This window comes from Nanorana parkeri, unplaced genomic scaffold (genome assembly GCF_000935625.1).
Source record: "Nanorana parkeri isolate BGI_ZX_2015 unplaced genomic scaffold, ASM93562v1 scaffold98, whole genome shotgun sequence".
Classification (NCBI taxonomy): domain Eukaryota; kingdom Metazoa; phylum Chordata; class Amphibia; order Anura; family Dicroglossidae; genus Nanorana; species Nanorana parkeri.
The window spans coordinates 395301-418682 of record NW_017306366.1 but is presented as its reverse complement, the minus strand read 5'-3'; the positions used below and the strand labels follow the sequence as shown (position 1 = coordinate 418682).

The 23382-nt window shown below is 40.9% G+C and overlaps 1 protein-coding gene across 1 annotated transcript in view; it reads left to right on the top strand.

Moving 5' to 3' along the window:
* Positions 1-23382, top strand: part of MAP2K5 (mitogen-activated protein kinase kinase 5) — a 141758-nt gene that overhangs the window by 72328 nt on the left and 46048 nt on the right. Inside the window, exons 10-15 of the mRNA XM_018552818.1 lie at positions 11972-12040; positions 12126-12207; positions 13656-13717; positions 15249-15297; positions 19767-19840; positions 22457-22507. Coding sequence (XP_018408320.1) covers positions 11972-12040; positions 12126-12207; positions 13656-13717; positions 15249-15297; positions 19767-19840; positions 22457-22507 — 387 coding nt within the window. The remainder of the gene's footprint in view (positions 1-11971; positions 12041-12125; positions 12208-13655; positions 13718-15248; positions 15298-19766; positions 19841-22456; positions 22508-23382) is intronic.

Here is a 23382-nt window from a genome sequence, read left to right as displayed (position 1 = left end):
TAACACAAAGTCCACTTGTCTTTCAGCAAATAGGGTATATTATATTGTCTCACTAACTCAAGGTTGTCTCGTTCACTCAGTGTCCCAGTCCCAGGACTTTAACGTTTTCCTCAACAAAACGCTTCAGAGGTACTTTATACCCTTTAGCCGCTTCCAGCAGCTTTCCACACACCTTGTGTGCCTGGCTCTCTCAACGTGTCTTAAGGTGCCCATACACCTGCCGGGTGATCCCGCGATCGTATGATAATCGGCAGGTGTTTGGGCAGCGTGCGACCGCTTCTACTGTAAGTTCGCACGACTTACGTCTTCCGAGCAAGCTGGGAAACCTGCCGAAAATCGTACGTGGCGTGCTCGGAAGACGAATGTCGCACAGGCCGATGTGCGCAAGCGCACACTGCCTGCTCAGCACTGCAATCATCGGAAGCGATGATCGCAGGTACGATCTGCCTGTCCAAAATGGGCAGATCGTACGAAATTTTAATCACCTTACAACCATCGCACAACGAAAGTCGTGCGATGGTTGTAAGGTGTATGGGCAGCTTAATCCTCCAGCCTCACTGGCTTGGCCCTCGTGTGCCTCCAGCACACGCCACACCACCTCCACTCTGATCTGTGGTCTGAATTCATAATAAGGCTGCTCTCAGCCACCTGATCGCCTAGACTGGTTGTTGGCAACACCTGGCCCCAGGACTAGAGATTTCATCCCACCCAAGGCTCTAAGAAAGCTCCGGATCCCAGCTACAATTCGTAAAACCCAGAAGAATCTGAAAAGCCAGCTTCTTCCTTATAAAACCGTTTACATTCTGGACCCTCTCAGCCCCTCTGGCTGAGAGTCCTGGGTGCCAAAGTTGCCAAACTACACCGTGGCATTGCCATGCACTGCCACAATGTGTATGTCATTACTTATTACCTCCAATGAGAAAAAATTGTTGGTATTGTCCTTAAGTGATGCACAGTAGGCTATCGCATGAAAAAGCTAGCCTGGCTGTACACATAGAATATTATTGGTACATTTTTTGTAAGTTTTCTTTAATAAAGTGCAACTGAAGCGAAGTTTTAGATGGAGTGAAGAGGGATTAGGACACCTGTCAGGTTTATATTGCTGTCTGTGTCCCTGTTAGGGAGATTTATCCTCTGTATTTGTCCTCGTGGCCATTGTCTCTGAAAGTAAAAGAAAATCCCAAAATTTGAGCTGTAGAGGCTACAAAGTTAGTCAGCCAAGTTGTAGATTGGATACTGTGAATGGTGCCATGATGTTATATATGATGCAGGATGATGACATAGAAGGTTTTTGCAGTATTGCATTTTTTTATTTTTTTGGAGTCACCCTTTTAAGAAACAGAGATCTTTATACGGGCATTAATAATTTTAAATATAGGAAAAGCTACTTAGCCATAGTGCACATTAACTATAACATCAGTTAACGTGAAGATTAATAAATAGTGGGACATTTGTAACGGAGAGCGGATACTGCTACCGCCTTTCCGACAGACACCAGTTTGCTCATCAAATGCAGGCCACGTTGAGGACCCGACACTATCCATTTGTGTTCTCTGCAGAGAACATTCCATAAAAGCTGGAAAGGTTGGTCACATGACTTTCACAAGAAATACAGTATACCGGGCTGTCCTCTTGCCTTTTTTCTTCTTTTCCCATCCATGAAAATAAATTGGGATTTTGCTGAATGCAGTAGTATTCACATTTGTGCATGTAAGGCCATACCACTGGTTTATAAACTGTCTGTCCCCATTGTTTTGTGTGCATGAGAGCTACTTATAAAAATTAGATGTTAACTCTTTTTAGAAGTAAGAAAGAACATTTCTTTCCATAGTTCAGGGTATTGTTAAATTTAGAACTTCCTTGTTGACAATGGGCCATCCAACACATACATGGTAATATCTGAGGCATTTGACGTCTGCTAAAGGAGTGTTGGATGGTCTTCAGTGTACAGCGAGTTTTAAAAGAAATAACAACTTGCATTAATTTAACCATTGGGGCTAATGCAAACTGTAATATTGGAAGAAAGACAAAGTGTCTGCCACCCATTTAGCAACCATTAGGCCCCCTTCTGTCACTGTGGTAGCACAGGTTAGAAAATGAAAGCATACATCAATATCACTATTGGTTTTTATCCACTTTCTATTCATCTTCTCCCATGTGATTTGGTGCCACAGTCTTTTTGGCTGCTTTGCATTTTGGAATCACCATAATTTATCAGTCTTGAAGGTTAATTCCAGCACACTGGAATTGAAAGTATGGTTTTATAGTGCATTGTCTGCATTTCTCACCTGTTTAGATCAGCTCATCTGCTTGTGAACTGAAAAGAAGGGGTGATTTAGGGACCCCCACTTTTAGCAGTCGCTAGCAATTTTCCTGGATCATCCCGAAGAGTATAACATCTCTTTGTATTCCATACCCCTCCGGCATAGGAGAAATGGGGAGACAGATAACCCTTTTCACGTGGACATGTAATCCCATTTTATGCCCTGCAGTGGTTTACTTACTGTAGCAGACAATTATGTCGTTGGTGATTAAGTGAATTAAAACTGAACATCAGCCTAATTTGACCTGTGAAGTCTGCTCTGTCGCTCTGTTTTTCTCCGGTGCAGTTTGTGCACAAGGTCTGCTCTGACAGCTTGTGATAGATTGCTTTATTTAGGACTGTATGTTTTAAAGACCTACCACTAATTTAAATTGAGTAGTATAAATTAATTGCCAGTGCCAGAAATCCCACATTTTACCTGATGGCTTGGACTGACTAAGAGACTGGTTTATTGTATTGCAGTTCTACAGACGTTTCCATGACATCAGTTATGATATAAATGTATTATCTGAAAGTCTTTTCTCTCTAGTATTACACCAGATTACACAGCGCATGTTTTCTTTTAGCTAGGTGACTGCTGGCTAAAGGGCATGTAAACCCAAAATCAGCAGCGTTCTCAGTCTGCCATGTGAGCGCCTTAAGATAACCATTGGGCTGTGTATCTGATATACCTGATAAGCCTGACAGCATTGCTGGCAATTGAGTAGGGTTGTCAGCCTGCAGGAGGAAGTGCTGCTACTGGCAGGATCTCCATGTAAGAATCTTTGCAACTTTTCAATGGCAGGGGCAAACAATATGGAATTTGCCTTTCCATCCAATTTGGTTATCTTCTGAACCATGCAGTTTTTTAGTGGTATGCATTAAGCATCTATGTGTTCTGACTAAAGCTAGCCATACACAGCTTGATTTTCTCAGCGAGAGAAAGTCAATCAATTACACCATTAACGCTAGACATCGGAGGAATCTCCAGTGGCAGCTGTTGTTTTCAGCTGCTGCAGTGCCCATGGCTGCCTGAATACAATAGCACTGCAAAGCAGTCACTCGAGCTGATAGGATGCAGACTGATAATTTATTTATAGTCCATTGAAGGACACAGGAATGTAGTAATCCTTGGACATATGGGTTATATGCAGCTGCCTACAGGTGGTGCTCTTTAGTTTCAAAGCAGTGGTACAGCCTTGGTGTGACCTGGTGTCTGATGTCTCCCAGTATAGGTTATGGCTCTGGATATACTAATAATATCCTGGAATGTGACTGGCCTTTGAACACTGCACTGTGCTGCTTTCTACACTTTGTGTACTGGTCTATTTTACTGCAGAGAACTCCCCAAGTCCAGGGCAGTGACAGTGTCCAGTCTCTGTACACCTTTCTTGTGTGTGTGTGTGGAGCTCTAAATAGTGTAATATGAGACTATTATGTACCCTTCAGGCACTGGGCCCTATATTGTGGTGCTTTCCAGACTTTTGTGCACTGTGTCATTCCACCGCAGATGACTTTCCAGTTTCAGAGCCATAGCACAACCCTTTGGTGTGACACTGTCCTCTCTTGGCGGTGATTTTAATTGTTGATGCCATGTCTCAATAGATCACATCTTTTAAGAGGGACTTCTCTAACACAGAACTAGGCCTATGAGTTGTGCAACTTGTTGAGCAACTGTCTAAAGCCCTTCAGTTATGATGGCCAGTTAAAGGCATCTACGTTTATGTCCTGCATGGAAGTTATGTCTGTCCATATGCATAGGGCACTTTGATTATGTGCCTGGGATGTAGAAGATATGTTTTATTCACTTGCCCTTTCAGGGAGTGTATCCCTTTGGTTATGCACCGACCAGTGGCTTGCTCAAACCTACTGGTTCTCTTTCTGGGTGCCTGCTTCAATGCAGGAGATCAGTTGAGACAGAAGTACCCCCAGTCTTTAGCTAGTACAGCTGTAATATCTCTGTAGTCTGCCTCCCATGAGAACCGCAGATCTCATAGCTGTAAACCTTATGTTTAGTATTATACCCCAACTTTTACCAGTAAGTTATTGTTACTATTAGGTGTCCCAGAAGTTTCTTCCTTTCAGTTTGGATGCTCAGGCTTCAGGCTGTAGCTTCTACTTTACACCCTGTTCTGGTGTCTGTTTATTTTGACTTAGTCCAAAGTGTCCTTTCCCTAAGGTCAAGGGTTAGGTATCCTAAGTTTCGGGCCTTTAACTTACAAAACATTCTTGTTGTGTTGGCCACTGTTGGTCTAAGTTTTCTCCCACCATTTTCTAATTTATGATGATTGATTCGTTGTGTACCACACTCTTGTTGAGGTCCATCGTTCTTTCATATAGCAGTCTTCCCTTAGTGCTTCTACCTACCCTCTGAAAGGCCAGATTCTTTCTTGATGCCTTTCCTTGTTCGTTGGAAATTCCATTTTGGTCCCCCCTTTTTTTTTTTTTTTTTTTAATCTATTTCTGTTTTATTTAAAAAGGTTTTATTAAAAAATGTAATTAGTTTGTTAATGAGGGAAGGGGGAGCCATAGGGGGCAAAATACAAGCAGAATAAACTTCAGCTTTAATGTTATTTTTAAAGTGGCTTCCAGATTTTTACATGCTTGATTTCAAATGCTGTTACTGTATTATTGATAGTAATATGTAGATTATCCACTAGAAAGAGCTCTGTAAGTTTGTACAATCAGAAATGTGCCTGGACAGCTGAAGAGTCACCCTTAGACAAAATAAGATAAATAAGGCAGTAGATATAAATATAATGTAATCTAATTTATGTAGGCTTGCATAATTCTAATTAGGGATGAACCGATACCAGTTTTTCGGTATTGAGTACCACTATTTTTTTTTCGGTATTCGCCGATACCTGATTAGACGGGAAGCCAGGCGGCGTGTAATGACTCACCACCCAGCAACCCGATTAGCCGGGAAGCCGTCTCCATTCTCCCTCCATTCTCCCTTGTCACCAGGTGACGAGGAAGCATGAAGCAGGCTTTCTGGCCAACCCTAATTATAATACTTTAAGAATAAATGTTCAAATTCTTATGTTAGACCAGTTGTGAATGGCCCTCTAACGGTCATATGCATATTGGCATTGTTTAACTTTAGGTTTAGAAAATTTGGCTAAAGGTAAGGGAATTAGAATGCTTTAAGCACCCCACAGTAAGAAAGTAAAAGAAAAAAATTGAAGAAACAAGTGAACTCTTACCTAACATCCTGGCTTCCTGCAAGCTCACCTAAGCAAAGGTGACATCACTGGGCCTTCACCTGAGATCCTGGGAAACTTGGTGATCCCAAACCTTGCAAGAGTCGTTTCTGCATTACAGAGCTAGAGCTCCTTACCCTGACCCAGTGGGTTGTAAGAGTGAGCAACTTTTACTTTTTCTAATAGGGTGCAGATTTTATTTTAGCTGCTTTCAGATCACACAAGAACAATAGAATCAGCCATCTGATATACAACAGTACTGTGCAAAAGTTTTAGGCAGGTGTGAAAAAATTCTGCAAAATAAGAATGCATTTAGAAATAAAAGTGTTAATAGTTTCCATTTTGCAAATTGATAAAAATAAAGTAAATGAACAGAAAATAAATCCAAATCAAATCAATATTTGGTGTGACCACCCTTTGCCTTCAGAACAGCATCAATTCTTCTAGGTACACTTGCACACAGTTCTTGAAGGAACTCGGCAGGTTGGTTGTTCTAAACATCTTGGCAAACTAACCACAGATCTTCTGTGGATGTAGGCTGCCTCAAATCCTTTTTTACTCTGGACTGAAGAGTCAAAATCTGAAATATTTGGCTGTAGCAGGAGGCCGTTTGTCTGCCAAAGGGCTGGAGAGCGGTACAATAATGAGTGTCTGCAGCAACTGTAACGCATGGTGAAGTTTCCTTGTAAGTCTGGGGCTGCATTTCCGCCAATAGAGTTGGAGATTTGGTCAGGGTCAGTGGTGTCCTCAATGCTGAGAAATACAAGCAGATAATTATCCATCATGCCATACCATCAGGGAGGCATGTGGTTGGCCCCAAATGCATTATGCAGCAGGACAACAACCCCAAACATACAGCCAATGTCATCAAGAACTATCTTCAGCGTAAAGAAAAACAAGGAGTCATGGAAGTGATGGTTTGGCCCAGAAAGAGCCCTGATCTCAACATTATGAAGTTTGTATGGGATTACATGAGGAGACAGAAGGATTTGAAGCAGCCGACCTCCATAGAAGATCAGTTGTTAGTTCTACTTGGCGAGTTCCTTCAAAAACTGTGTGCAAGTGTACCTAGAAGAATTGATGCTGTTTTGAAAGTAAAGGGTGGCCACACCAAATATTAATTTGATTTGGATTTCTCTTCGGTTCATTTACTTTCCATTTTGTTCATTGATAAAAAATAAACTATTAACACTTTTATTTCTGAAAGCATTCTTACTTTGCAACAGTTTTTCACACCTGCCTAAAACTTTTGCACAGTGCTGTATTTTGATATTGGTTGTCATCCTCCCCCCCTTATGATTTACAGTGGCCCGGTGTGTCTGATAATTGGGTTCTGTCTGGACTATATCAGTAGTGTCAAACTAAAAATGGCACAAGGGCAAAGACCCTCTGCAAGTGGAGTGGAGGTCCTCATCTAAATCTGTCCTTTTAATTTTGTTTTACAATTTCAAATTCCCAAAGCCCACATATGATGGGAATAGCCCAGGGCATCAGCCTAAGGCATTGTTGTAAACCAGGAAAGATGATTAAACAGGGATAACTAGTTCCAGTGGGGTTCTTGGGAAATGGCGTTCAACTCTAAATAAATCTAGCAAGATTTACCAAACTTGAAAAAGGACAGGGACAACATACAGTGTGCAGAGTGCAAGAACACAACTATTTATAATATATTTCAATGCCTGTGCTGTACAGTTCTCAATCTTTTCTGCTGCACCCAGTTGCAGTCTGTAACGCCCTCATGCTGCTGCTCAGCTCTGAAGGCATTGTGATCCTAGTCCACCTCCCTTCCCTGAACTGATCCAACCAATCTAAGCCAACACTTTCCTTCCACCAAGCAGCCACTGGGACTGAGGAAGCTGCAGAGTGACAGTTTGTTGCTGACGTCATTCATTCAGTTAATACTAGCATACTTCCAGTGCCTTTTGGAGCAATCCAGTAGTGGACTGTCTTGCAAACTCTGCCTATGTAATGCCACTACATGGAAGGGGGTAATAGGTAAGGAGGAGTGGGCTAGTATTGCCTAAATGAAACAAGTAATGTGGTCAGACTTTGGAAGGCAGAGTCCCACAGCCCAATGCATCAATGTGCAGCAGGACTTGAAAGGTCTCTCTGATCCATGAGTACCTCATGGGCTGCAAAAAAGGTACCATGGGCCATCAGTTGGACAGCCATGATCTATATTCTGCTAATAGTAATTAAAAAAAAAAAACAAGATGAGGTTGCATTTTTAATTGCATATATTTTACCTTTTAAACAAGCTAACCACATATTTTTTCTTTCCCTTTGTGAGAACATTCTGCACTTGAGTTCTGGTCCATTCCAGATAAGTACCTTTCCTGAGAGCATCCTCTGACTGTTGTTCTATTACAGCCCCTTCAAATAACATAACCAGGCTATTTCCTGTGGGAGCTAGCCCCCTCCCCTACTTACACAGCATTTTGACCTGTCCCCAGGGTATGTTCCTCCCTCGGCTGCACCTGACACAGGTTAAATGCCTCTCACACTTTAAGTGAGTAAAATTGCTATGATGTAGCGGCAAATTATTTTTTTCCAAGTTTTTCTGCACTGAAAAATTTAAGTGAGTGGAGTTGGCAAATGACTATTGATTTGGGGAAGTGTGTTTTAAATTTCTCTTGGCAGTTCTATATTACAGTTACAAGCTGGATTAGTCAGAGCGTTTATAAATAACCCTAAAGCAAGCTTGTGATTGAAACAGGTTGCGTCTTATTCTATTCCTTTTGATGCCGGCGTTCTCCAATTTAATTTATGCCTTTGCATATCCTTGTCTATATTCCTCCCCCTGCTACATATAAATCTTAATTTATATGTCTGTTCTGACGGCTGCACAGATATATGAGTGCATTGTATAAGATACACGTCAAGACACCGCGTGTATTTTTCCTGTCATTGCCAGAGGGAACTCTGGCGCACAGCGATGAAAACAGGGTCTATGCTGAAAGGCTACATTACACTCAGCCAAGTAGTGTGGGTGCCTTTGGAAATGGGATACAGCTTTTTTTGGTGAAGTTTGGGAGGCAGAGCTATCATTGAAAACAAATAACCCTTAAAATTAAATTTACCATTTTCGTGACTGGAGGTCATATATTGAGTGATTTTCTCTTGTTTAGCCTGCTGGGCCGAACAAGAGAAAGCGAACCTTGTATGGCCAGCTTTAGGTACCCAGGCTCTATTTAGCAGTGTCCATATGCAACAGTTCATTTTTTCTTTTTTCCTCCCCAGAAATAGAACAGGTTAATACCCGTGTCGTTGTTGGGGTTTATTGTAGCTTTATGTCTCCCATCGGGAAGTTTTCCCAACGCTTTTTGCCCCAAACAAAACAAGAAGTAAGAGGAAATCTCTAGAAAGCCAGGTAATTCCCCTCTACGAGCCAATTCACACCAGCCACAGGGGCTGGTGTGCAATGCCAGTGAATTGCACTGTATACTTTTTTTTGAAGAAGAACTTTATTGAAATGTCACAAGTGACATTTCATTCAGTTCTATGGGCACAGTGTGCTGTTGTTCCGCATTGCTTCCTGCTGCTCTAAAAAGTCACAAAGTGGTTTTGATTGGTCCTCAGCCCTCCAACATGACCCGCTCCACGTACGAAATACACTGCTTCTGAACATATCTCAGTGAACTCTTGCTCGAAATTTGGGCCATGACACAAAGATGGTTTTGTCATTGGTGACACTTTGCAATTGGGAAAATCACTGAAATTCAACTTCCATTAGTTTCTTGTGGAAGTCACTACATCGCTGCTGAGTTTTGCTGGAGAGCCTTGGTTATGTTCAGCTATTTTAGTTCCTTTGTTTTTGTAAATCTGCCCAATTGTCTTTAAACACCTTTTGCCCATTCGAGCAGCAACATCTTTTTAGGTGCTTATTGCATATCAAGTACACGAGTCTCCTATTGCTACCTTCTCTGTAACATAAAGTAAATATAAAATGAACACTAAGAAGCAGGTATTATTGTTAAATATCAGGTACATAGGTTAACAAAAACAAGTCCAGCCAGGCAATCTAATTCCAAAGCTGTTCATCTAAAAGAAGGCAAAACAATACTGTGGGGATCCATTAGATCAATCCATCCTTTTATTTATATTAATTGTAGATGGAGATGTAATTTCTAGTATGTCTACTATGTTAGGCTATGCAATCTATTGGTATGTCTCTTTGTATAATTGACTGATTCTGTTTAAAAGGAAATTAAAATAGGTGTTTTTTTAAGCTTTTAGTAGTTAGTCACATTCAACAGGACCCCTACGTAATACATAAAACAATTTATGGTTTATCCAGCAAATTCTTTGTTCCAATGAGTGTCAGAAAACATACCCTAGCATTTAATTCAACAAAGGTATCACAGACGCCTTAATCCAACCACCGTAGAATACCTGAAGGCTGATTGTGATTGGATAAGAACAGGATAGGTGGTGTGAAGGTTGCGGAAACCACCCTGTTCTAGATGCATAATCCTTTCCTTGGTGTCAGTCATTTGATTTATCTGTTGAGGGATCAACACCTATGCAGACTCCCTGACCCCAAGGATGGGATTCTGTCTGTGATCTCATCGGAGAGATTTCCCATAACGTCCTGTCCCAGAAATCTCTCCAGAGGAGATACAGGCTGCATCACAACACTTACAGGGCTATTCACTAAAGGATGGAGAGTTTGGAGAAGGCAGGAGAAATGAACAATCTAGGCCAAAATAGTTGGTTTGGAAAAATTCTCCAATTCAGCTCACTTTGCAGTTTAGCTATGTTGTACTAGATTGTTCACTTCTCCTGCCTTCTCCAAACTCTTCACCCTTTTGTAAATAGCCCCGTCATTTTTTTAGTAAAAATAATTATTATGATTACGGTCTGTGTCTTCCAGTCCCAGTGACAAGTGCTCCCCTCCTTTCTTGTCCTGATGTGCAAGAAATGGGAAGTAAGTTGAAATTTACTAAACCATGGACAGCAGTAAAAACCTGACAGAAGTATTTGGTCTTCTCAGATTTATCTAAAAATCTACAATGAAATTTGCTAAATATTTTGCAATAACATTGATCTGGAATTGCCAGGCCAGGTTTACACTTGGGCGATCCGTGATCGCACGGCAATCGTGCACGAAACCACGCATGTGGCCGTGCGGTCACAGATTCGCACACCACCGCTGATCGCACTGGCAGTAACATTCTTTTCTAATAGCACACCAGGCAGATTGCACAGTTTCCCTTCGCGATTCCGCCCATGCAGTCGTGCATGATCGCGGCTAAAAAAGCCTGAAAAAAGGTTCATAAAACTTCACTGAAATCAATGTCCGTTCACTGAAATCAATCAGTGTCCAACCGCACACGATCGTGCTGTCCCGGGACATGCATCCCAGGATCGCCCTGGCTCTCATGATTGCTTTAGGACATGCCATCTCTGGTGGGCCTCTTCAACAAGGCAATGCAGAGCATGCAGTGTACTGTACCTAAATAGCAACCATTGCATTGTAGCCTGATTAGTTAAAGGGTGCTTTTTCTTCAATTGTTCTGAGTTACTGCAGTTTGCATATTGTCATAGATCTTTGTTCTACTTTATTGAAAAAGCCTTAAGTGTATATCATTGGCAGACATTTTGGCTTGCACAATCTTGCGTTTTCCTACTAAAGCACTGTATAAATAGATATTTGTTTTACTTGTGCTCTTAAAAGATGGCCTTCCTTTGTTTTGCTTTCTAATGTGAATTTGTTGGAGCTGAAATTACACATACAGCTTCAATGTACTTGTTTACATTAGTTATCATTTAAGAACAGCGGCGTAGTGGTTAGCACTTCTGCCTTGCAGCACTGAGGGTCCCCGGTTCACATCTGCAAGGAGTTTGCATGGGTTTCCTCACACACTCCAAAGACATGCTGGCAGGTTAATTGGCTCCTGACTAAATTGGCCCTAGTATGTGTGCATATGTGATACCCTAGATTGTAAGCTCCTTGGGGACAGGGACTGATGTGAATGTGCACATGTAGAGCACTGCGTAAATTGCCGGTGCTATATAAATACCAGTAATAAATCATTAAGAATAGGGTCAACATTGTGCCACCAAAAGTTGAAATTGTCCAAATTGTCATTGTCCTGTCCTTTTCCATCTATGTACATGTTTACATGAGTATATATAGTGAGTTTGTTACTTCCCTTGTAGGCTCCAGGGTATGTTCCATTACATGTACAGAATGGGTGTTCATACTGTTTACCGCCTTTGTTGTGATGTGTAAAAATGAGAACCCCTCATAGCTAAAATCTTCTTGTACCATGCTTGCCTAGACTTTGATATAAGGGCTGTTCGTTGATTCTCATCAGCAAGCAGAGAAGAGCACACTTGTGCCAGTGTGACAGCACAAGCCTTGGCTTGTTTGAGGGCTTGTAATGGAGTATACTGCTGCTATCTGTGGCAAGCCAAACACACAGTATCAATCAGTGACAAGTGTTGTGTCTGTTCTCCATAGGTCATCCCGTTAGACATTACTGTGGAGCTGCAGAGACAGATTATGTCAGAGCTGGAGATTCTGTACAAGGTGCGTGAGCTTGGTGACTCCGCATTGGGAATTGTCACATACGGCGCACTGTTTTCTGACAGCACCACTCTCCTTTTATTTACAGTGTGATTCTCAGTACATAATCGGGTTTTACGGAGCATTTTTTGCAGAGAATCGGATTTCTATCTGTACAGAGTTTATGGATGGTGAGTTTAAATCGGCTAAGTGTTAACACTTTTAGGATTATTCTGTATGCACCATGAACTGATGTGAATGTGCACCTATGTAAAGTGCTGCGTAAATTGTCAGGGATATATAAATACCTGTAATAAATAAATAAGTGCAGTAATCCACAGCAATCAAGGTGTAAGTTAAGATGATTTCTGATTACTCTGTGTGGTTTAATAGCATATCACAACTAGTTGTAAGCTGAGGTGCAGTATATAATTTAAAAAGTACAGAAAACCAATCTTGCAGCCTTATATTAATACTCGGAAGGAAGGAACCCAAGTTCAGTAGGAGCCAGTGCCTCATTAATTTAATTCAGGTCTATAGAAGCTAAACTCTAACTAATTGTCTCTGGATCAGCATAAATGGATATTTCTTATGGTTCCCTAACAGTTAGTGCATCATAAGACAAAAAAGGCAGACCATCCAAAAAGGGTACTTTAAAATAGTTGCAACTGTGTGGACTAAATCAGCCACTAGTGTCAGATCTGATGCATATGCATGCTCCAAGAGTGAGATTTCCTTGCCATGATTTCTAAATGTTCTTGTCCACCTTGAAGACTTTTTTTGTTCCAACTTTGTGTGTTCCAGCACTTCTTGTTACTTTTTCCATGATATGAAATAAATCTGCAAGGAGAATGGGGCCCCCAAATAGTAGCCACAGCAGCTTTGCAGGAATTTAAGGACAGAGATCTCACCAACAGAGTCCCCAAAAGATATAAGAAACAGCCAAGTAATTTAGCAATTCAGCTTTTACCAAAAGGTTAAATTTCACTTGTGAGTAAGATAGTCTGTGAAAGTAGAGCAGGATCATACACAATAAAAATACACATTTCTTGGGTGTGGTGAATATCCAGGGGACCCAGCTACAACATAAACCCTCTTGCAGTTACCCAGGTGGATAGGCTAATGGTCAAAACTGTGGATCTCCCTGTTACTTCACAAGGGAGGATGCACTACTAAGCAGTTGGTGTCTGATGGGGCTGGCCCATTCCATTACAGACAATATGAATAGGGCGGCTTCTCTGTGCCTATTCCAGTCCTTGCCAATGCGAATCGAAGGGAAGGTGAGGGAGGAAAAAGCTGCTAATTTACCTAAGGTCTTATTCTGCCAAACTTGTCTCTGTGTTGCAGCAGAAATGGTAATCTTCCTTATATCCCCTCAAAATATCTAGCAACGTATCTACATTGACTTTGCAGTTTACAACTAGAATGATCGAACTACAGTTTACAGATCTACTCCCCTCATTTTGATTTTTACTGAGCACAAACTTAAATAGCCTACTTCTTTAAATGCTGCTTTCTAGTGAATGTATGTAGTGGGTGCCAACACCTCACTATACATAACGTGTACAATGCTCACCTATTTGGGGCTAATTGTAGCAATAAACCTAACATAATATATTGTTTCTCTTGCACAACATAGGGGGATCATTGGATGTGTATAGGAAGATTCCAGAGCAGGTATTGGGAAGGATTTCAGTTGCTGTAAGTATCTCTAATTATCTCTATAAAAGGTTTAATATCCGTTACCCTGCAGTATGGGAGGTGTAGACAGGAATATTATAATGAGAATTACAATGATTTAAAGGCGTGAAGTCCTCCATTTTAAATGCTGTTGTCCTGTTTTAAAAAGTGTTATTTTGAAAGAATATAACAAGAATTATATATTGGATTTGTATAAAAGGCATTGTAATTCCTGTAATTATTATTTTGTAATTGTGCCACCTTTGAGCGTAACCAAAGCCAATTGTTTCCCTCTAGATAAAGCAGTAAAGGGTTACAATCCCTGCCAGTTTATTATGGCTGTTTGGTTCCCCACTAGGGGCATTTACTCATCTATTTGTTCTGGTCACCACTATTGGTAAAGGAGCATCCAAAATTTTGAGTGCTCAATAGGATAGGAAAAGAGGGGAAATCTTTCAATGGAAACACTAATGCCTGCGAGAGCTGTGTAAGAGGGCTTTTCCCTCACTTGGGATTCACCATCCTTCCTGTTCTGTCTACAGGACAAAAAGTGAAGGTGAATCTAATCAAATAAAACACAGCTAAAACAAATTGACTTGGGTTTAAACCATTCACTACTCTAAAGTAAAAAATATAAAGTTTTGGCTTTGCATATGATTTTAAGAATTATTATGTTTCTATACATTTTTTAAAGAATCAGTTTTTATTAATCCAAATATGCAATAAACAATATACAAAATGACAACATTGTACAACAATATAAAACGTAGAACCCTGTGGTCACTTCTAAGACTGGTCCGAACCCAAATCATAACCTTACATTATAACTAACTAGAAGACTAACTAATCCCCAACTTAAAGTATCAATAAAAGGCATTAAAGCCAACAGTGCCCACATGCCCCTGCAGTATATAATACTATTGAGGATCTACCTGCCATGGTACACGTATAATATAATTAATTCTATTTGTTTAGTGCACACAAATTCTGCTGCATTTTACAGAATGCAAAAAACGAATATACAGTAAGTCAGAGTTTACCATCAAATATCCCCATCACAAGTATGTAGACACGTGTGCACAAACAGAATGTAAATAACCTGTTGTAACGTAAAGCTGGCCATACATTCCCAGACTTTTGGCCATTTCCTGCTGAATCGGCTGAAATTTGAGCTGTTTGTGACTATGTCAGGACCCCCCCACTCAACAAAAGTCAATTTTAAAAGGAGCCAGGTGGAAATTTGTCGGCCGAACCGATTCAGATCGGTTCATTTAATGTAGTCACTGTTTCAATATTCAGCAGCTGGTTACTGAACCCAATAGCCAGGAGGGGAGATTCCTTTAACCATGCTGTTTAGCGTGGATGGGGAAATCTGAAGGTGAATGGCCAGTTTTATTAGTATGTGAGAAGAAACCCATACAGGGAGAGAACTCATAATCCATGTATATTGTTTCTGTGGTGATAATCGAATCCAGGACCTCAAGGCTGCAAGGCCAAAGTGCCACTGTACGGCCGAGATAATATTTGTGACAAATGCTTTCTCTGTTCACAGGTACTGAAAGGACTTACTTACCTCTGGAGTTTAAAGATTTTACACAGAGGTGAGATACTCTTCTGCATGCACTTCATAAAACTGGAGTTTTTTTTTTGTGATATCAGAAGTAAAGGAACCCATAAACATGGGTCTTGGTAATGACGCCCAGACCCTGAACAATATACATCAGACAGATACAAGCAGGAAGTGTTTGACCTACAGTGATAAAGTACAGTAACTTGGCCACACCAACAAGATGTTTTACTTTGCCATTGTAATTTGCAGCGCGCACTGCTGAATGCTGCATTAAAATGACCCTGTCATGTGAAAAGCATAAGGGCTGTCATTACTGACCTCTTTGAGATTATTTGTTCCCTGGCTGTCCTGCTGACGCTTTTTGAGTCTCTAACCTGGACCAAGCATACAGATAAATAATTCTAACACTACACCATGTTAGTTCTGGGTCTGTAACTCAAACGTTTTGAAGCCAGAAACACTGTTTCGCCCTGAGGAAGGGACCTTGCGTGGCCTTAACCCGTTGGCTATGTGACCTATGTGACATAATGTAAATAAATTCACTTAGATTTTTTTCATGATAGTTTGGAGTGCTGGTAACTCTTCTTCCTTTGTCCAAAATCCAGTGTACCCATCGCACTCCTGACCGAATAATACCCTTAGAGTCGGGTGGGAGCGAAAGTAACTGCAGATGCCTCTGCAATCCAAGATAAGTGTATGTATAAAGTCCCTCGCACGCCAATAGAATTTCAAGTCAAAAACGGTTTATTGACTTGATTGCTATCACATCATATAGCTCTATGATGTGATAGCAATTGTCAATAAACTATTTTTGACTTGAAATTCTATTGGAGTGTGAGTGACTTTATACATACACCTGCTTCCTTTGGGACTCAGAAAACGCATGGCACCATCTGTGGTTGTCACTATAAACACCCGTTGCTGTTTAGGGATTCTCATGTTTATTTTTTTTCTTGGTATTGGTATGACACAAAAAAGTGGAGAGAAAAAAGCCAAATCTGATACATTCTGCGCAAAACTCCAAAAATGGACTGGACAAAATTATTGGCACCCTTAATTAATATTTGGTAACACAGCCCTTGGAAAAAAATAACTGAAATCAATCTCTTCCTGTAACCATCAATGAGTTTCTTACACCTCTCTACAGGAATTTTGGAGCACTCTTCTTTAGCCAACTGCTCCAGGTTTCTCAGATTGGAAGGGTTCCTTTTCTCAACTGCTGTTTTGAGATCTCTCCACAGGTGCTCTATGGGATTCACATCTGGACTCATTGCTGGCCAGTCTAGTACTCTTCAGCGCTTTGTCTGGAACAATTTCTGAGTGCTTTTTGACGTGTGCTTTGGGTCATTGTCCTGCTGGGTTATTGTCCTGCTGTAAGACCCATGGCCTCTGACGGGGACCCAACTTTCTGATACTGGGCCCTACATTACACCCCACAATTCTTTCGTAGTCTTCAGATTTCATAACGCCTTGCACACAGTCAAGACATCCAGTGCCAGGAGCAGCAAAGCAACCCCAAAACATCAGTGAACCTCCACCATGTTTGAATGTAGGGACTGTATTTATTTTTTTCTTTAAAGGCCTAATTTCTTTTTCTGAAAACAGTAGAATGATGGGCTGCACCAAAAAGCTGTCATTTTGTTTCGTCTGTCCACAGCACATTCTCCCAAAAGGATTTTGGCTTTCTCAGGCAAATTTTGGTAAACTCCAAACTGGCTTTTTTATGTTTCTGTGTCAGCAGTGGGGTCCTCCTGTGTCTCTTAACATAGCGTCCCTTTTCATTCAGATGGTGACGTGTAGTGCGAGCTGACACAGTTCTACCTGAATTTGTCTAGAAGTTGATCGAGGGTCCATATCCACCATTTGAACAATCCTTTGTTGCAATCTTTGACCAATTGTTCTCTTTTGTCCATGTTCAGGGAGATTAGCTACAGTTTCATGGGCTGTAAACTGCTTGACAATGTTGCACACAGTGGACACCGGAACATTAAGATCTTTGGAGATGGACTTGTAACCTTGAGATTGTCCATGCTTTTCCACAATTTTTGTTCTCAAATCCTCAGACAATTCTTTGCTGCTCTTTCTCTTCTCCATGCTCCGTGTGGCACCTGGAGACACTCAACAGAAAGGTTGAGTCAATTTTTCACCATTTTAACTGATTGCCGGTGTGGTTTCTATAGTGTCAGCACCTGTTAATTGACACAGGTGAGTTTAATTACAAATTACAGGAGCATCACAAACTTGGAATGCAATTATTTCTTGCAATTTGGAGAAGGTGCCAATAATTCTGTCCAGTCCATTTTTGGAGTTTTGTGTGGAATGTGTCAGATTTGGCTTTTTTTTCTCCACTTTTTTTTGTCAATACAAACAAGAGAAATAAACATGAGAATGCCTAAACTTTTGTAATTGCAACAATTTTCTGCACGAAGTGGCGCATTATCTGACAGAAATGCAGGGGTGCCATTATTTTTGTCCATGACTGTATATGTCAAAATCACAGCTAACAAGCATTAAAAGAGCAAGAAAGGTGACAAGCTTCTTTCTATGACTATGTAATTCAGTAATAAATCCTATTTAGGTAAAGCTTATCTATACCCAAAACTTTAGTTTAGAATAGAATGTGGAAAGGTTTAAACTCCTGTCAGGTTTTGCTGCTCTGTATGGCTCTATTAGAGAGATTTTACTTCACCTCCTGTGCTGGGGACAACTGTTCACTAGGCAGGAAGTGGGGGGAAATCTGCACCAGAGAAACAGGCAGTAATAAAAACCTGACAGAGATTCTAGTGTTCCTCATGTGCATGTGTAGCTCAGAGTACGATTTCCTTTTATGCTGAAACATCATCCCTCTACAGCCAATCAAGATGGCTGAAAATCCCAGACCTGGAAGAAGACTGGGCGACAACCTTTTTACAAGACAGGAAGTGAAGGAATCTTTCTGACAGGAGTAAAACCCTCAGGAGTGTTAATCCCTGTGCACTCTATCCAGCACTAAAGAAAGCTACCCTGAAACATTTCCAAATAAACATATTTTAATAAATAACATTTTTGTCGTACTGGAGGGTACAGAGACATTCTTAGTGTCTGAATTCCCTCTTTTGATAATGTGGTCTGACTTAAACGTCTGATTCTCAAATTTCCCAGGATGGGTATTTTTTTCTGAGAGCTTGTGAGTCTAGGGGGCATTCATTACTTTCCAATACACAATCAGCCTAGTTTTGATGAAATTACATTCCTGCAACCTGTATACATATTTTGCCCTTGACTTTCATTGCATGGAACTGGCAAAGGTGCCAATGCAACAACATCACTTCTCTATGTTTGCATGATAACAGAAGCATGTTCAAATCTGAATATTGGAAGTACTGCTGATGTAATGTATTTGTATTGTGCAAAAGTATTTTGACACTTTTACCCATAATAGTCTGGTACTGACTATTATGGGACTGAAGAATATATTTATATATTTGTATTGAACTGGTTAGAGGACAGAAATCATAGATGTATGGGCGGTGGGCTTTGTAGTCAATAATGACAGCGGTTGTAGGGAAGGTTCTGTCCCTTCTGGAACACTGTCTCTGCCAGGCCTATGCTCTGCTCCTTTACCTGCCTCTGGGTCCTCCTGTCTGTTCACATGCAACAGATCCTTTGACCTATATGCTGGTCTGCAGAGCTTCCATGCAAAACAAAGAGCCTGGGGTGTATGCCCTAGATGGTTGTAAATAGAACATATTCCAATGGGGCAAAGTCTGCCATCTTTGCCCCATTTGCCATCTTTGCCCCAATGTTTGTTTAAATTACCTGGCAGGTGGCATATGGAGTATATTAGCCATTGTTGCTGAGGACGTAAAATATGTAGTTATTAAAACCTAGCAATAGAGAAAACTATTACAGAAAATTATCATCAAAGTAGCACCATGGGTGGTTAAATGGCAGACTGAATGTATTGTTTATAAATGTAAGGTTATTTTCCCAGGCATTTCTAATGGAATCACCCCAATGCCTCAAATCCCAGGAGCCAGGTAGCCAATGCTCTTTAAAATTTATAGCTGGCGCCTAACTTTTGAGGTTTTCTCTAGTTGTTGTCAATGTAGCTGGCTCCTAAAAAAATCCTTCTGGCTCCTGGAACCATAATAATGTGTCCACTCGTGCCTTAAATGTTATACGGTTGGTGAAGGCCTACTTAGGCAAGTACTTGGAAATGCTTGTTAATAGGGAGCTAAGTGGCTCCACTCAATGTCAGGGAGCAGTTGCGACAGCGGATACAATCTTTTGATGTAAGAAGGGAAATAAAGACATGATGCAAGTATAGGATTGTCACATATAAAACACTTACATCTTGAATATCCCCCTTTAACATCACTATTGTAAATAAACAGCCTCTCAATAAATTCCCTCCACCAGGATTCCAGCAGTTAACATTATTCAGCAATACATTAGACTTCTGATGCTTACATCTCTCTGCATATTCTAACTGATCACAACTTCTAATCATACTTACAGATGTTAAACCTTCTAATATGCTGGTGAATACCCGCGGACAAGTGAAACTGTGTGACTTCGGTGTTAGCATACAAGTAAGTATGACTGTTCACTAATGTGATGGGTAACATCCAAACCCTTACATCTCCCCATCCCTCTACAGTTTGATGGTCGCACATTGTTACCAAAACTGCATAGAAATGACTTGGCTGTCAATTATCACTTCAAAAGCAGTTGTATGAATTGCTGGACAGTGCAGGTCTTTCCAGCAACCAAGGGGTTAAATTGGGAAACAGATGATGCAGTAATTGCTAATGGGATTGTGGCCTCATTAATATGCGTTCTGGGGAGTTAGGAGAAGATCGGTTCTGTCCACACAAAAGAATGAGGTGGGGGGGGAAGGCTTCCAGGGAAGACTGTTATCAAAAATAATAATAATTAATAAAAATGAATGTTGAGCAAAACAAAGACTGTGAAGTCTGGGCAAGACCCTCCCCCCCAAATTGTAATTAATTTCCATCTCTATGCTTCCCCAGAGATCACCCGTCAGGTTGACCCCTGACCTTCCTGTCATGTCACTTTGAATAGGCTCCTTCTCTAGATAGAGGCCGCAAGGCTCAGGGGGCCAGTAGCTATTCTATTTGGCCCCACCTGCTGCGCTGCCAGACTCACTCATACAGGCTGTTGTATTGTCACTTTAGCTGTGTCTGTCTTCTCTTGTGAGCAGTATGTGTCAGTCAGGGTCTTCAGAATTTGGTGACACTTCTCTTGGTACCAAGACCATGGATGTCTGGGGAAGGGGGGAGGGTTTGATCATAAAGTGTAAATCTGTGTGACGTCTTGGGTTGTCTGCATAGTGTATGGTTTTGTTGTATATCTGCCATCTCAAATCTTTATTTGTTAGAGGTGCCCTCATTCTTTACACCTTGTGTGTAATCTGGTCTAGGCAAATCCAAGCATTAGAACTCTGTAGCACCTTGCCCATGTAATCTCTGTATGCCCCAATTTTGCATGAACTTTTTTGATTATTTTATGGCTACAGCACAACTTGGCAGTGAGCAGTGATCATAGAAGTCTATGAATGGTGTACCTACCTGACCAGCACAGATCTCATTTGGAGGCACTGCTCCTCATTTGAAACCAAACCCCTCTTTCCTCTTCAGTTGTCCATCTTTTTGGTCTGATGTACAGATATCTACATAAAGATTCTATGTAACTACCAAAAGTGTTATTCCGCACTAAAACCTTCATCTTCTCTTTTAATTATCTTATTTGCCTTTTCAAAATTCAAAAAACAATTATGGGTTTAACCAATCACTTTTAGCATAAAAATTCTTAATTGTCTGCATAACTGAAGGCATAACAGAGGGTTTGCACATTGCCTTAATACACTGTTCTGGAAGGTGTCCCACTTTCTCATCTCAGAAAGTTGGGAGGTAGGCTGTTGAAATACCTTGCAGATGAACAACACTTGCTGCCTAATTGAGCTTTAGACGCTAAATAAAAAGGAAAAAAGTTAAAAGGGATATCGGGATCATCTTACCAAACTGCTGAGACTCGAGCACCATCTTTGACTACATATCATAATAACTACGGGGGCTGATTTTAGAACAACTGGAGATAAAATGGCATTTGTGCCCCTGATGGTCAATTTTTATCTTGCATTTGGTAAATAGACATGATTGGATGCAGTGACAATTGCCCCATCTTTTTTAAAACACTCATTTTATCACCTACTTTATACAAGTGTTTCCTAAATGTTTTAACTGTATTAATACACTTTTCAACATGGATGTTATAATATGGTACCAACTGTCCAGTGGCACAATAATAGCCATAGCAGCCCACGTGGCTGCTATGGGGCCCGGGGCAGGAGAGGGCCCCATTAACGAGGCTGATTTGGAAAACTATACTGCTTCAGTATTGAAGGGCTGAAATCAGACCTCAGGATTGTCTAGTCACAGACCCCCCTTTTTGCAGCAGTGTAGATTTATAGTCCTCTAAACTTCTGCTTCAGACTGACATGAGCCCCCAATGCCTAATGCATTCACAAATCCTTACAGGTGGGCTAAAGTTTGTGGTTCTACAAAAAGTTTAATGAAGATAGAGTTTAAAGAAGTTTGTATTAGGGTTGAATAGTAAGTGTGCGAGAGTGGTAATAATTTTATCATACTATAACTATAACTTTTACCCCAGCACTCCTCCCTGGTAATGCGTGACTTCCTGCTGCCTGTCCTTGATATTTCACGTTAAGATCAATGACACATGTTGACACTGTCAGCCAACTGCCAGTTAGCCAGGGGGCCCTAAAGTTTTGCCATGGGGCACCATGATTTGTAGTTACGCCACTGCAACTGTGTGCTTAATACTTGCTATATCAGTATAGGTATGTTTTCTGGCTGTAACATATTCTTTCCAGAACCTTTGCTAAAAAGCTGATAGTGTATAAATGTTAGGTTGCTGGTTAGTGTGAACTGAAGAAAGCTTTGTCACTGCTAACACTTGCTTTATTTTGAAAGATAAAGCGAGAAGTGTAATCATCTTCTGTTTAATGCCTGCAGATAAAAGCACTCTATATATTTTTTATTCTGTCTTTTATATCGTCACTTTATTCTATTCTCCTTTTGCTTGATCGGTGGATTAAATGAGAAATAATTGCCCGTTTTATGCTGTTGTCAGTTTAACACCCTTGTTTCTTTTTTTTTTCCTAGCTAGTGAATTCAATTGCCAAAACCTACGTGGGTACAAATGCTTATATGGCGGTGAGTTAGAGTTGGTGGGTCGTCTGTCCCTCGTATCACGACTGTTAGTTGCATAATACACAAATGGCTTTGAATGTAAACTTGTCACAGTTCTGGGAAATACAAACTGAGTGTGTGGGGAAAAATTGTGTAACCTCAGTGTTGGGGAACCAAGAAACCAGACGGAAACTTAAGTGCAACTTAAAAATAAAAGGAGTTTATTGACAAAAACATTAAACAAAAATGGCAAAAAACAATGGAGGAAGTCCAGGACGTAGTCAATGTCAAGCCAGAGGTCAGATGCCAAAGCAGGTAGTCAGCTGAACCAGGTCAGGGAACTCTGAGAGTAGAATGAATGGAAACAATAGCCAGAATCAGGAACCGGAAGATCAGTCAGCCAGAGCCATCGTCATACACAGAGGATAGGAACAACAGCAGAGCATTTGTTATATCTGAACACATGCAAGGGCGGAGACTGAATGGACAAGCTGAAGGTTAAATAGTGAACTGGTGTTTGCATCATCACTCTGAGACAGGAATTTGCTAGGAGTTTTGTTAGTAGTTGCAGAATGATGATGTTTACGTGTTTGGTCATAAGAGGGTGTAAAAGAGGAACAATAGTGTCAAACATACTGGAAAACAAGCCATGTTGCAGCCGAGCGGAGGAGGAAGGGCAAGAAACCCTGACATTCAGGTGACCCTTAATGGAAACGAGATGTAGGCTGCCAGATTTAGATCCAAAACTTAGCTTTTCCTGTTAAAGATGTGTTTGAGCTTGTCAACTCCCTAGCCTCTCTGCTGATGTTTATTGTGATGGGTAACGTTGCTGAACTATAGGCATCTCTGGTCAGCCTGGTAACCAATATGAAGGTTCAAGAGAGTGTGGTCAAGCTAAT